This window comes from Hippopotamus amphibius, chromosome 4 (assembly GCF_030028045.1).
Source record: "Hippopotamus amphibius kiboko isolate mHipAmp2 chromosome 4, mHipAmp2.hap2, whole genome shotgun sequence".
Classification (NCBI taxonomy): Eukaryota; Metazoa; Chordata; class Mammalia; order Artiodactyla; family Hippopotamidae; genus Hippopotamus; species Hippopotamus amphibius.
The window spans coordinates 104,359,012-104,374,089 of NC_080189.1; the positions used below are offsets into that span (position 1 = coordinate 104,359,012).

The following is a 15,078-nucleotide window of genomic DNA, read 5'->3' on the forward strand; positions in this document are numbered from 1 at the left end:
TGAATAGAAAGACACTTTTAAAGATATAAATTAACAGCCTCAGAGAGAAAGGAGAAAAGATTGTATCCAGGAAACAAGACATGAAACTATTTCGAAAAGATATAACAAGAAAGAGCGCTTGGAAATTAAAAATATAGTAACCAAAAATTTAAAAGCCAGAGAATTGGATAATGAAATAAAGGAGATTTCTAAGAGAGAGGGAAAAAATGTTGATTAGTCAAGAATATTCAAATATGACACAAATGAACCTACCTATGAAACAGAAACAGACTCACAGACATAGAGGACAGACTTGTGGTTGCCAAGGGGGGAGGGGGAGGGATGGATGGGGAGTGTGGGATTAGCAGATGTGAACTATTATATATAGGATGGATAAAACACAAGGTCCTACTGTATAGCACAGGAACTATGTCCTGTGATAAACCATAATGGAAAAGAATATAAAAAAAAGAATGTATATATATGTATAACTCAATCACTTTGCTGTACAGCAGAAATTAACACAACATTGTAAGTCAACTTTATTTCAATTTAAAAAGAGAATATTCAAAAAAATTAGAAAATTGATTTAGAACTTGTAGCGTTCCAATAACTGGAATCCAGAAAGTAAAGAGGAAACAGAGGGAAGACAAAATCTTTGAGGAGCAGCGTGGGAACATTCTACAGAATCACAGGATGTACACGTGCCTGGGGTCTGCGGATGCCCCAGCACAGGGTGAAAGCAGATGCACCGGGCATGGCTCAGGCTGGTCCAGGGCTCAAGGAACGAGAAGATGCTCACGCCTGTGGAAGGCAGGAAGACGGACAGCCAGCCTGGGGTGGGGGTGGGGGTGGGGGGAGGTGTCTCCAGTGCAGGGGTACAGGCTAGGAGATGGTGGAGTGAGAGCTGAGCATCCTGAGAGAGTTCTTTCCAGCGTGGACCCCACAGGCACCATGCTGATGGCTCAGTGTAAGAGAACACACACAGTTTTAGATTTTCAAGATCTCAGAATTTTACCTCACACCCATCTTGTCTCAGAAAGCTGATAGAGAATGCCCCCCTAAAATGAAGAAGTAAATTTTTAAATGACATAGGATCCAGAAAGCAAAAGATAAAAAATCTAGGTAAAGGAATTTCCAGGAAACTCAGTGAGAAGAAAAAGTTAGAAGACAAATCAGTTATCAAGTTCAGAGGAAACAAAATTTCATCTAGAAAGAAAATGTAGTCAACATACACATGATAAGTTCTGGCTGCAGAAAATAGCTCTTGAAGAAAATTTCTGTTTTCATAATTATAGTATCTATTATAACTCTAGCTGGATAACTAAACAGTGAATGTTAATTTGAATCTTGTGCTGTAATTGTTTTTAAAAGACTGAGGAGGAAAATTGTGTGTGGGATTGTGTCTGTGTGTGTGTACCTGTGTCTCAAAGAACTTCTGGAGTAGGAAGCCAAAATCTAACATGGGAAAAATCAAGAAACAGCAGAATAAGCTTATTGTTTAGAAAAACAGAGTAAATGCTAAACAAAAAAGGGTTTGAAGTGGCTGCAGCTGGAGTGGCCTTGGAGCTGTGGGTTTGACTCTAAGCCTTGTGGAAACTTTTGCCTTTTCATGTCCATGTTTTTCATAAAATATAGAATTTTAAAGGTATAGGAGGTGGTTATAAGGTATTGCGGTAGAAGAATAGAAAGCATGTAACCTTTAAAAGAAAACAGAAAGACCAGAAAAACGTATGCCAACTGTTAGTCGTTAATCTGAGTGTTAAGGGATTTTTTTTCTTCCTTTTATAATTAAAAGAAAATTTTGGCGATAGATATGTATTACTGATGAAGTTGTAGAAGGAGACTTTTCTCTCTCTCTCATACACACACACACACACACACACACACACACACACAGACGTGCACAAAGCACCAGGTCCAGCCTGGAAGAGGAGGTTGCCCTCCCTGGGAGAAGAAGCCATGCGCTCCCTCCACTGGGGCCTGAGTTGATAAACCGAGGAGCCCTGAGACCAGGACTTGAGGCCCAGCAAGTGGTGTTGGCAGCCCCCCTCCCAGGAGGAGCCCTTGAAGGACCAGGGCCTCCTTGGACTTGGAGGTCCAAGGCTGCTCTAAGCCCCCAGGGCGGGAACCAAGCACAGGCACGTGGCACAGTGCTCTTTACATGCATTGTCGTCAGTGAGGGCAGATGCAGGAAGGCTTTGTCTGCAGTGTGGAGGAGAGGAGCAGTTTGCAGTTTTTCAGGAACAGAGACCTGGAATCAGTGAATCTAGCCTTGCAGACCAAACAGATTTCCCCTGCAGCAGTGAGATCTGCTCGATCCTGACAGCCACCTTTAGAAGCTGCGCATGTGTCATTGTCGGTCTCCCAGAGGAGCTGTGTTTCAGCGCTGAGTGGGAGCCTGGTGGCCCATGTGACCGCGTCCCATGGACTGACGAATCCATTACAGCTCTGGGTGCGGGGCGGTCGGCCTGTGGACAGTTGCTACCCTGGCTGCAGGGGCAGGAGAACCGGGGAAAGTCAGGCCAAGGCTGAGGCCTGAGCTGCCCTCTGTCCTTCCTCTGCAGGGGCGCATCAGGGGGCCCTTGGTAAAGCTCCCAGAAGGAACAGGCTCTCATATTTACACTGAGGGGAGATATCCAAGTTTGTGATTTGCCTGGAGCCCCTAGGACATACGGGTCAGAGCCCTTACCCCCTGTCACCTAGGGGTCTTGGGGGCATCTCTGAGCATCCCTGGACCCCCTCAGGGCCACTCCTGGGCAACCAGCAAGCCCTCACACCGCTGCCTCCACCGCCTGCTCAGGGGCCGCAGAAAGGGGATCAGGGACCTGCCAGCCTTCCTTGGGGTGCCTGTCACCCGACCAGCTCCTCCACATGCACGGCCGCCTTCACACTGACTGTTTGTCCTCCTTTGTCCTTCGCAGGTGTCTCTGGGGTCACAGATTGACTTACAGAAGAAGAAGAGGCGGGCGCCGGCTCCCCCTCCTCCACAGCCCCCACCACCCAGCCCGCTGGTGCCGCCCCGCACGGAAGACAGGGAGGAGGACAGGAAGGGCAGAACGGGTGAGTGAGTGTGTCTGCTTGCCTCTGGGTGCTTGGCCTGCATCTCAGCGCTGCTACTCACCCCTGCAGTGGCCTCCTCCGTGATGACATTAACCCAGAAAATATTTAGGCTAAAGAAAGAAAGTCTGGAAATAAACGGTTGCAAGTCAAGGGTATCCTACCGGCGTATTTTCTGGCGTGTAGAAGGTGGGCCAATGGGAAAGGCAAGAGTGACTGACAAGGCTCGGGAGAGGGCAAGTGATGGAGAGCTGGTGAGCGTGGCTGGTGACAGCGTCTTCCTGATGGAAGAGGGTGAGTCCTAGCATGGTGCTCGTGGATGCTGGTGTGAAAGACATCTCGACCCCAGGGGATTTGTGGATCACATGACAACAGTTCAGTCATTTTGTGAGCACCCTGTTTAAAGCTGGTTTCCACTTACAGAGCTTTCATATATGATATTGTCTGAGAAGAAGAGAACCCAAAGTAAAGGGGGTGCAATCACAATGTCTGTGAGCAGAGAGACCTATTAGATCATGCTACCCTAGCCCCTCATGTTACAGGGGAGAGAAGAGATGGGGGGTCTCTAGGTTCAGCAGCCAGGGATGGCCAATTTTGTTCTAAAATCATTCCGTCTTTCTTATTTCATTTACGTAGGGACCGAGATAAGCACCTGACACAAGTGCTGCAGCCCTCATTGCAGGAGTGCCGTTCAATCTCCTGGGCACCCTCACATTTTGCCTTTGACCTCATGGCTGCAGCCCCCAAAGGGAAAAGATGCCCAAGGATAAGTGGTCGCACTGTTGGTCCCTAAAACTTTCATAAGAGCTGTTGGTCAGCATTTCCCCCTGGCCAGTACCTCGCTTTTAATGTCTTAGCATTTCACAGCCTGGGAATCGATTTTGCTAAGGAGCCGTAGCCCATATTTCATGTCAGTGCATCCTCTTCCCCAAAGGAAAAACTATCCAACTTAAAGAAAACATGATCAGTACCTCCTTCAAATAAACCTGGCTTTCTTTACTTTTTTTTTTTCATGATGAGACCCCCGTTCTGCTGCCCAAGCTCTCTCCCCACTCTTTTCATAAATGGATGATGAACTCAGATTGAGAGTCCTTGTTGAAATTCTAAGAAACACCCATGGTTAGGGTGGTGTGGATGTGGTTGAGTCCTGCCAACCTCCAGGCCAGAAAGCCCATTTCAACCCCAGGAAGGACCTCCTGATTCAGCCTTGAAGCACCAAGGTCTGTGTCCAGTGAGTGTAAAGATCCTGGCCTGGGGAGGTGGGCAGCTGGTACTCACAGGGGTCTCAGGAGAAGGGAGATGAGCGTTTTAAAGTAACAACAGTAGGGACAGTCCCCTCTTTAAGGAACATGTACAAAGAGGAGGTATGGATGGTACTAAGTCCCTACGAGTCTCTCTCTGGTCCATAAACTTTTGTTCTGAGGATTGAGGAGGGGGCCAGAAGCTCCCTTCCTCCTGTAAATAACTTTGAATATGATTTGAGGTCATTGGTCTTGGTGGCCACTTCAAGGCAGACTTCCATCCCCATCAGAAATCCCCATGAATTAAAAGTACAATAATGGCACCACAAGCAGAACTTTTAACCAAAGTCTTGGCTTTAGGATAAAAAATAATAATTTTTAAAAAGTAGCCCAAACGACAACAAAATATGCTGAGCTTCTTTTTGTCTTCAGACCCTTAGAGATAAAACTTCAAAAATGTTTTGGAACTTGCGCTAAAGTAGTGTTGCAGATGGCTGGATTTGGGTCTTGACCCAAATTTCTTGGTAAACAAAAATAAGCCTTCCAGCAGAAAGGATATTCTTCTACCTGCCTTGCCCTGGGGTTGCCTTGTCATGTCAGGTACTTACCTGGGCCAAGCAAACCACTCTCGTTTAGACTCATTGGCTTATTTGCACTTCGAGGGAGGAAATGATATTTAGATATGGGGAAATTAATATTTTCCACGTCTAAAGAACTATAACCAAGGGAAGGAATAAATGGACATATTTCTTGATGAAGACATGATTTCTCAATATTTTTATTAATAGTCTGATGAAGGGCATGAAGCATATACTCTATTAGTTACTAGAAGATCATAAACTTTAGAGCTTGAAGTAAGTATTTTTAAAAGAAATAGTAATAAGCATAACATAACACTAGTAACTTATCATTTGTTATATTGTCATTGACTTTCAAATATTTTATTAGCAGAAGAAAACCATTTTCATAGAATATTGTAAATAGATCCCCAACAGGAACAGATCAAAGAGGGCTTTTAGGATGGTCTGAGAGGTAAACTGGCCTGGGGGACCCTCACTTTTTCCAGTCCAGGATCCTTTTCAAAACAAAGTTTGAAAACTATTACTGCAAACAATGGAAGAGGCTGATAGTAGAATTGGGCTTAAACAGGTAAGCAACAAGAACAAGCTGATCTGTAACCAACAAGAACAAGCTAAAAAACAAACCTGTGAACCTGAAAAAGACTAACGTGAAGTGAAAGAGTTCCCTTTAGTTTGACAGCTGTTTAGGGAGCTTTTAATAGTAGTTTCCGGCCCAGCATCTAAAAATAGTCGTGCCTTCCAGAAACAAATGGCAACTGGGCAGGTAATTTCAAATTGTCCCAAGGATAGGACCCTACGTATATAAAATGTTAATGCTTTAGAGAGGTTGGATTTAGTGCTGAGTGTGGCTAGATCAGGTGCCAGTTGTGGCTGGATTTGGTGCTGGGTGTGGCTGGATTTCATGCTGGGTGTGGTTGGATTTGGTGCTGAGTGAGGTTGGATTTGGTGCTGGGTGTGGTTGGATTCGGTGCTGGGTGACATTGGATTTGGTTCCAGGTGTGGTTGGATTTGGTGCTGAGTGACCTTGGATTTGGTTCCAGGTGTGGTTGCATTTGGTTCCAGGTGTGGTTGGATTTGGTGCTGGGTAGGTTGGATTTGGTTCCAGGTGAGGTTGGATTTGGTACTGCGTGTGGTTGCATTTGGTTCCAGGTGTGGTTGGATTTGGTTCCAGGTGAGGTTGGATTTGGTTCCAGGTGTGGTTGCATTTGGTGCTGAGTGAGGTTGGATTTGGTGTTGAGGGTGGTTGGATTTGGTTCCAGGTGTGGTTGGATTTGGTGCTGGGTAGGTTGGATTTGGTTCCAGGTGTGGCTGGATTTGGTGCTGGGTAGGTTGGATTTGGTTCCAGGTGTGGTTGGATTTGGTGCTGGGTAGGTTGGATTTGGTTCCAGGTGTGGCTGGATTTGGTTCCAGGTGTGGTTGGATTTGGTTCCAGGTGTGGTTGGATTTGGTTCTGGGTGTGGTTGCATTTGGTGCTGAGTGAGGTTGGATTTGGTTCTGGGTGTGGTTGGATTTGGTTCCAGGTGTGGTTGAATTTGGTGCTGGGTAGGTTGGATTTGGTTCCAGGTGTGGCTGGATTTGGTGCTGGGTAGGTTGGATTTGGTTCCAGGTGTGGCTGGATTTGGTGCTGGGTAGGTTGGATTTGGTTCCAGGTGTGGTTGGATTTGGTGCTGGGTAGGTTGGATTTGGTTCCAGGTGTGGCTGGATTTGGTGCTGGGTAGGTTGGATTTGGTTCCAGGTGTGGCTGGACTTGGTGCTGGGTAGGTTGGATTTGGTTCCAGGTGTGGTTGGATTTGGTTCCAGGTGTGGTTGGATTTGGTGTTGAGTGTGGTTGGATTTGGTTCCAGGTGTGGTTGGATTTGGTGCTGGGTAGGTTGGATTTGGTTCCAGGTGTGGTTGCATTTGGTGCTGAGTGAGGTTGGATTTGGTTCTGGGTGTGGTTGGATTTGGTTCCAGGTGTGGTTGAATTTGGTGCTGGGTAGGTTGGATTTGGTGCTGGGTAGGTTGGATTTGGTTCCAGGTGTGGCTGGATTTGGTGCTGGGTAGGTTGGATTTGGTTCAGGGTGTGGCTGGATTTGGTGCTGGGTAGGTTGGATTTGGTTCCAGGTGTGGTTGGATTTGGTTCCAGCTGTGGTTGGATTTGGTTCCAGGTGTGGCTGGATTTGGTGCTGGGTAGGTTGGATTTGGTTCCAGGTGTGGTTGGATTTGGTGCTGGGTCGGTTGGATTTGGTTCCAGGTGTGGCTGGATTTGGTGCTGGGTAGGTTGGATTTGGTTCCAGGTGTGGCTGGACTTGGTGCTGGGTAGGTTGGATTTGGTTCCAGGTGTGGTTGGATTTGGTGTTGAGTGTGGTTGGATTTGGTTCCAGGTGTGGTTGGATTTGGTGCTGAGTGAGGTTGGATTTGGTTCTGGGTGTGGTTGGATTTGGTTCCAGGTGTGGTTGAATTTGGTGCTGGGTAGGTTGGATTTGGTGCTGGGTAGGTTGGATTTGGTTCCAGGTGTGGCTGGATTTGGTGCTGGGTAGGTTGGATTTGGTTCCAGGTGTGGCTGGATTTGGTGCTGGGTAGGTTGGATTTGGTTCCAGGTGTGGTTGGATTTGGTTCCAGCTGTGGTTGGATTTGGTTCCAGGTGTGGTTGGATTTGGTTCCAGGTGTGGTTGAATTTGGTGCTGGGTAGGTTGGATTTGGTTCCAGGTGTGGCTGGATTTGGTGCTGGGTAGGTTGGATTTGGTTCCGGGTGTGGTTGGATTTGGTTCCAGGTGTGGTTGAATTTGGTGCTGGGTAGGTTGGATTTGGTTCCAGGTGTGGTTGGATTTGGTGCTGGGTAGGTTGGATTTGGTTCCAGGTGTGGCTGGATTTGGTGCTGGGTAGGTTGGATTTGGTTCCAGGTGTGGTTGGATTTGGTTCCAGGTGTGGTTGGATTAGGTTCCAGGTGTGGCTGCATTTGGTGCTGCGTGTGGTTGCATTTGGTTCCAGGTGAGGTTGGATTTGGTTCCAGATGTGTCCGCATCTGGAGCCGTGCATTGCTCTTGCTGTGGCTGAGTGATGGTGACGTGCCTTCTGTTGGGGACAGAGAGCCTCTGGGGTTAACCTGAAGTCATCCCTGTTGATTCCACGTAGGTGCCGGACGGCAGGTGCCACAAAAGCCTCCCAGAGGCACGGCGCGGGCCCCCCCGCAGTTAGTGCTGCCCCCACCCCCGCCCTACCCTCCTCCTGACACAGCCGTGGCGGAGCCTCTCAGCTTTCCCGGGGAAGGCGCCGCTCCCGAGCCCTCCGACCTGAGACCCACACGTACGTGCCTCTCTCGGTGTCCACATCTCTCCGGTCTCTGGTGTCAGGGCTGGGTTTCCAGACTTTCCATTCTTGCCTGGGGATGTGTGTGCCTCTCCCCTCCAGCTTTTCTCTCTAAATGCTCAACGCCGTGTGTCTGATTAACAGTGAATGCCCTCTGAATCCAGGCAGGTACCTGTGAAAAATGACGTAACCATTAATCACTCATATTGTGTTTAGACGTCGGCAGAATTGTCTTGTGTGGGTGGAGGCAGCCAGCTAGGAGCACACAAATGTTCCTCAAATGAGAACTGTCCTCGGAGTGCCAGCGGGGCCTGTGCTCCAGAACTGGGGGGACTTATAGATTAGAATCTTTGAGCCTTACGGCCAGTGGCCAAGCGTTAGTCCCACAGAAGAGGAGACTGAGGCACCAGAGGGGGAAACATCTTGATTTGAGGGTAGCAACTGCCAGAGTTAAAACCTCACTCGGTTTCTATTTCTTGTCACACTGTGTCTGAAAGCAGGCTTTCTTCATTGTTTCCTGGGATTTCTTTTGGACCTTAATAAGCACACATATAGCATCCCTGCCTCCAGATAGTTTTACATATTTAAATATACATATATTCTGAGAGCATCATCTATGCATTGGGCCTGTGTGCATCCCTCCAGCAGGATGCCTGAACTGTGCAGGGATGCTTCCTTATAAAGCAGGTGCTATCCAGGGCTGCATTTTCCCGACAGCGTAATGTCTCTCTGCATTCAGCACAGGGGGCGGCTGGCACCCATATGAGAGATGCCGCCCTCTGGTTAGGAAGTTCATCCCTTTCCACCATCGGACCACTTGATCTTTTCCTGTCTTCTTTGGAAATGACAGCTAGCTCCCCGCCAGCTTCTGGGGAGAGAAGATAATTGTTGGATTACTTACCAACTTTCTCTAGGCAAAATAATCCTGATTCATTTTATCTCTTTTCACAAAGACTGCTTTTCCGTCCTCAAAATCTGTTTGATCATCTTGACGTTGGACGTTTCTGAATGCAAATGAAGTTTGCAGGGGATTCAGAAATGGAGGATTAGACAGATTAGTCAGAAAGATGACACCCAAGGCTTAGACAGCTCGAGCTGTTTCATCTCTGAAGAGAGTGGGTTTGAAGTCCCACACGTCAAAGCCGTGAGCTTTCGGTGGCCGCTCCTGTGGTCCTCACCACGGATTCACATCCCTAGGGAGCCAGTGAGGGATGAAGGGCTGAGTAGAGAGGGTGGCCCTTGGCAGCGAGCAGTGGCCACAGCCCAGGAATTCTGGGGCTACATGGGATGGGACAGCCAGGCCCGTGGACTGCCCTACACTTGACTTTATGTAAACCCTCAGACCCCAGCTTCCCCTGGGCCCTGGGTTTGGGGGAGAGTGTTAGTGTGTGTGGCTTCTACTGGGGAGACTGAGGACAAGATTTAGCAGTTACTTTTTCTTTTTGGCTGTGCCATGGAGCACGCGGGCTTGAACCTGTGCTCCCTGCAGTGGAAGCACAGAGTCTTAACCGCTGGACCACCAGAGAAGTCCTCAGCTTTTAAAGGCTTGCATCAGCCTGGAGAAGGAGAGTTTCTCCCTGGGTCTCTCCAGCGCTGCAGAAACACATCCCAGCCCACCCTTGGGAGCCTTTAAACAAGGGTCTGCCTAGAGAATGAAGGAGCATCAGATGGAACAGGAGGCTCCCTGTCTTCTTGCCTGGAGGCACGTCTCCTTCTGCCCCAGGTCAATTCTCTCCATGCCTTCAACTCCCCATGTGCATATCCAAGGAGCCACCCTGCCCTGGACATAACTCACCTGCTCTCCTTCCCTTCTCATCCCCTCTCATACACCCACAGAAACACCAGGAAGACAACACAGAAGCACAGGGGGAGCAGAGGGGGCCCCGTGAGTGTTAGGATCACGCAGAGCCTAGCCCAGCCTGGCAGGCCCCCTCCTGTGCCCTGCTTCCCCCCTCTCCTAGCTTCCCTTCCCCCCAGAAATTAACACATCTAGCTCGGAGCTTTTATTTCCTAATTAACAGGACTGTCCCGAGCATTATTTACAGTGTGAAAAACTGGGATCACCTGCCCAGCCAGGCAGAAAGCAATTCACCTGCTTTGATTCAGGTCTTTGAAAAAGTGATTCAGGTTTTTAAAAAATGAATCCTTTGTTGTCATTTTTTTTCTTATTTTACACCATGTTGAAATCTGGGTACCGTTCTCACCTGCCTCCAGGGTGCTATGAATTGTTGGCAGGTAAAGTGTCGGGTGTGATTTCTACCCCTCGTGGAGCGTGTGCATCTCTCCTGCACGCCCATCAAACTTGCATCTATTTGTAGCCATGAGAGCTCAGTAGGGACGTTTGTAAGCCAGCCGCAAGCTCTTGTGTGTCTCCTTCTGAGTTCAGTGTTAGACCCGTGTTCTCTACGTAAGAAATGGTGTGTTTGTGGTGGAAATCGGACCTGAGTACCCGGAGGCCTGGTGAGATCTCACTCTGCCTTTTCTGGGGAGGCTCTTTTAGGAGGAAGCTGAGCCAGAAGCAACTATATCACTGGCCCCTGGTCTCACCACAGAAAGGGCCCAGCAGGAATTGACATTACAGTGTCTTTGACCTTCAGTCTCTGCCCTCCTCTCACCCCGCACTTTCCTCCCACTGTGCCAGAGAATCCCACTGGACATCTTTGACTCTGCGTCTTCTTTGTGACTTGTACCACGGGCGGTATATCCCACTTAGGTTGTTACAAAGAGGTAAAATGCATTTTGTCAAAAACCAGTCAGCACAGCCAAAGATAAGGGGAAAAGAATTAAGTAGCAATGAATTAATAGTAACTGGATGTGCACACAGATGTGAGAAGGTGGCAAGAAGACGTGAACTAGCTCCTCACAGCACACCCTCTATTTTGATCTCTCCCTGTGCAGTACCTTTTGTTCCAGCCGTCTCCCTGTCCCTCTGAGCCTTGTCTCTGTAGGTTCTTGGTTCCCATCCTGGTGGCTTTGCTGGTATTCCCGTCACTGCTGCCAACCCTCCCTTCCGTCCTAGGCTTCTGCCAGCAGACAGACCTGGGCCCTAGGGCCCGACCCAAGGACAAATCCTCTTCCCTATTTTTATGCTTAAAGTGTTAGCAGCACTTGACTCATGGTCGTTAAGATCCTGAGGACCTGAACAAAGGCAAACTGGAGGGGACACGTGTTCTAGGTCAGCGCCACAGCCACCGGCAGCTCTGAGCTCTTTTTGAGCCAATGTACGGTTTGTAGTCAGAAGAGGTAGGGTGACCGTCCCCTAGTGTGTCTCTTTGGCTCCAAGAGGCCACTTCTGTGCGGCCGGCCCTTCCTCCGGCTCCTGGGTGGGGGCACCCAGCCTGGATGTCCTCTCACAGTCAGCTCTCCCCTTGCTCCAGCCCAGGAGCACTTTGGTCTCTGGCATGGCAGCCCTCCCTCCTGTTATCCTCTAGGTGTTCATCCTTTTCTCACTGTACTTGTTACACAGGCTCGTATGTGCTACCCCAGTCGTTGAAGCTACTTGGTGGCTGTAACGGTCTTAAAGGGCCTCCAGCACCAGCACTGAGGTCTGTCTGTAGGATGCTCTCCATAGCATCAGCACTGCATCCGAGACCTTGGCAGTCACACTTAGGAAAGACGTGGAGCTCGGAGAAACCTTCAGCCCAGGTTTCTGTTCCTCAGTTGTTTCCCAGACTGGCCCATCTGTCAGGACACCCTCAGGGGTACACTGGGTCCCCATGACCCCAACCACCTGTGTTCACCTCCTTGTATAGCCCTCCTCTTGAACATGGACTCATGTCTAATGAATAGAATGTGGTGGCCATGGTGGGAGTCACTTGTCACCTCGGAGACTAGGTGGAAACAGTCTGTGGGTTCCTTCTGGAGCTTCTCACCCGCTCACCCTGAGGAAGGTCAGCTGCCACATTGAGATCTGCTCTTTGGAGCGGCCACGGGGCAAGGACGGAGGGAGCCTTCAGCCGGAAGCCCTCAGTCCACTGACCCAAGAGCTGAGTCCTGCCCACAGCCACTGAGTGACCCTGGAAGCAGAGCCTCCCCAGCTGAGCCCACAGGTGAGACCACAGCCCTGGTCTACATTTTGACTGCACCCAGCTGAGCCGTGCACCAATTCCAGAACCCACACAAACTGTGCAATAAATCCCTCCAGTTTGAAACCTCGAAGTTTTGAGGTCATTTGACCCGTGGCAATAGGTAATACAGGTTGCAAAATTCCCATCTCAAACCTACTCAGATAGGTAGGGAATCTCTTATCTCATTAGAAATCCCAGTGGGACAGACTTCAGTGCTGAATCTGAGGCATAGAGTTGCCATCAAAGCTCTCCCTAGATCATCTTTGGGGTTGGCTTCCTCCTCAGGCTGGTACCCAGGGCACCGTGACTGTTCCCTGCATCCCATCCAGACACTGGAAGTCTCAGAGGAGGAGGAGAGACTATCTTTTCTAATAGTTTCATAGAGAAAAGGAACCTTTCCGGAAATGCCTAGCTGCAGAATTTCTCCCATGACTCATGGACCAGGGTTGGGTCTAGGGTTGACCCAGTCTCTGGTGAGAATGGAATCCCTGGAGATGAGTCAGGTGCCTCCTGACAGCTGGGGTAGGGTCAGCCTTCCCTGGGCGTGTGGAGTAGCTGGTCAGCACAGGAACTCTGCTCGGTGGGAAATGAGAATGTACACTGCAATAGCCAGCAGCGTTCACCACGTGCAGGTGCAGCCTTCAGTTTCCTTCTTGCATCTGGAGAGTGTAAGACGTGTTGTAAGCAGGTGAAGAAGGAGGATTGTGTACCAGCGGTGAAGTCTGGGTGCATTACTCAAAGCAGTGTGACCACACAATTAAAAGTCAGAAATCGCCAGGGCACCATCCTCCTTCAGGGACAGTTTCAGTGCAGGACTGGCCACTTCAGGCCTGGCCCCCACCTACATTTCTCATTTCCCACTTTGGCAAACCAAAGACACCACTAGAGATGCTCCTGGCATTAGGAGGTGTCCACTTAGAACCCAGAGACTAAAGGGTCCAGTTTCTTGATAATCTCAGTAGCTAAGAAGATAACAGAATAGGGTTAGTGAAGTTGTGTGTTCAACCGATTAAGCTTTGAAATCCTGGATCTCATTTAAAATCACTTCCTGCTCTAAGAAGCATCAATTTTCCCTCTTCCAAGATGAGTTAACTTAAGATAGACAAAATGCAGTCTCTTCAAAGTCAGTTAGGGCAAGTGTGATGCTGTGTGGATTGGACCTCTGCGTCGCCTGGTGCAGGACTGAGGTCCCCTGGCCAGGTCCAGGCTGTCACCCTCTTCCTGGCAGCCAGGCCCAGCCCAGCCTGCGGAGTCTGAGGTGGTGAATGCTTGGTGCACACGTGGGAGAAGAGCGATTAAGCTGGTGGCCTTTCAGCCCCATGACACAAAGGTCACCGTGAATGGGGCTTTGGTGATGTGTCTGAGCTTTTCTTTCATAATTGTAACACTAGTGAAGAGTAGTTCCTTGATCTGTGTGCTTCGATCTTTTTGTTTCTTACTAATAAGCTTTCATACTAACCTTTCGATACCTAATCAAGCACACAGGTGCATGTCTACACCAGTGTAACTGTGCGTAAAGATTTCCCCCCATGACTCTCTAACCAGCTCGCTCTCTGATTTCAGTGTTGCTTGAACCTTCATCGTGGATCATGATGGAGGAGTCTCTCCCACTCGTTGCAGAATTGTTTGTTTATGAGGTCTGCAGTGCTAGTTACGATTAATAAGTTAATAGCTACTTATTTTAATGACAAGACCCTGGGGATTTTAAAAATCAATGCACAGAGAGCTCAAATTGCAGATCCTCAAATTGTCTTATATTTTTTCAATTAAACCGTCCAATGACTATCGTTCTCGTATACGTTTTCCTGCACCAGGCTTGAGGAAATCAGCCTTTCCTTGGGTATACATTTCTAAGGTAATTGGCAAAGGATTTTAAAGGCAGAGAGGGAAAGGGGGCCATTGTCTCCTATTCTAAATGATATGTAGGGTTAAACCACCACTGTGATAACTATTGTGATATTTCTAGCTGATTGGTTTTCAATTTGTGAAGAAGTATTCCATTTTAAAGAACTTTAATAAAACTCTAAGTTAGGGGAATAAAGTGAGAGAAATAAACGATCCATTTTCAATTAGAAGATAGTAATTTGAGTTTGCTGAATGTAAAATTAATAATAATGATAAGAGTAATTCACATTTTAGGCAGTGTGACTCAGCACAAGGTCTGAAAATCTAGCTACGTTTTGGGCCCAGCTCTGTGGTTTACTGGCAAAATGGCTATAATCAGATCCCCTGACTCCCAGACTAGAGCCTCGGTAAAGGCTCTGGCCGTGAGCTCACCTGAGCAGAGAGCTTAGAGAGGACAGGACAGGAGCTTCACTGATGCTCCTTACATCAGGACCGATCGTGTTCAAAGTCACCTAACATCTTACTCTACAATTGGAACCAACATTAAACACTTGGCCCCCTTCCAAACAAAGTAGTTAATCCTACAGCTTGTGACATAAAAACAATTCTGGGTGTCTTGTTTGTCATGGAAGCACCCTGGAAACCCTCCAGGTGTGTGGACTTCAGAGCAAGCCCAGGGAAGCACTCTTGCCCTTGTCTTGTGTTTATTTGCCGCTTTCCTTCCTGGGGCGAGAGAACCAGCCACACAGCTGCTCTTGCTGCCATGGGAAAGGGCATGGCATCCAGGAAAACAGGAACTGGGTGGTGAGCAAATGGCCCTTCTCATAAAAGAAAGGAAGTAGGAGACTGTGGGAGCAGAGTCTGTCCCTGCTCAGAATACATTTGAAAAAATGGAACTGAATTTTTAGCCTGTTATTATGGTACCTTGAAAACCATTAAATCTACCCAATATGAACTAGCAGTTGAATACTACTTAAAAGCAAAGCAATGAGAATCATGATGCAGTATTTAAAAAAC

General features: G+C 48.4%; 1 protein-coding gene across 3 annotated transcripts in view; it reads left to right on the forward strand.

The window, feature by feature from the left end:
* The window catches only part of COBL (cordon-bleu WH2 repeat protein), a 280,931-nt gene that overhangs the window by 206,776 nt on the left and 59,077 nt on the right, over nt 1-15,078 (forward strand). For all 3 annotated transcript variants that reach the window (XM_057733147.1, XM_057733148.1, XM_057733149.1), the window contains 2 exons: nt 2,904-3,042; nt 7,976-8,146. In XM_057733147.1, coding sequence (XP_057589130.1) covers nt 2,904-3,042; nt 7,976-8,146 — 310 coding nt within the window. The remainder of the gene's footprint in view (nt 1-2,903; nt 3,043-7,975; nt 8,147-15,078) is intronic.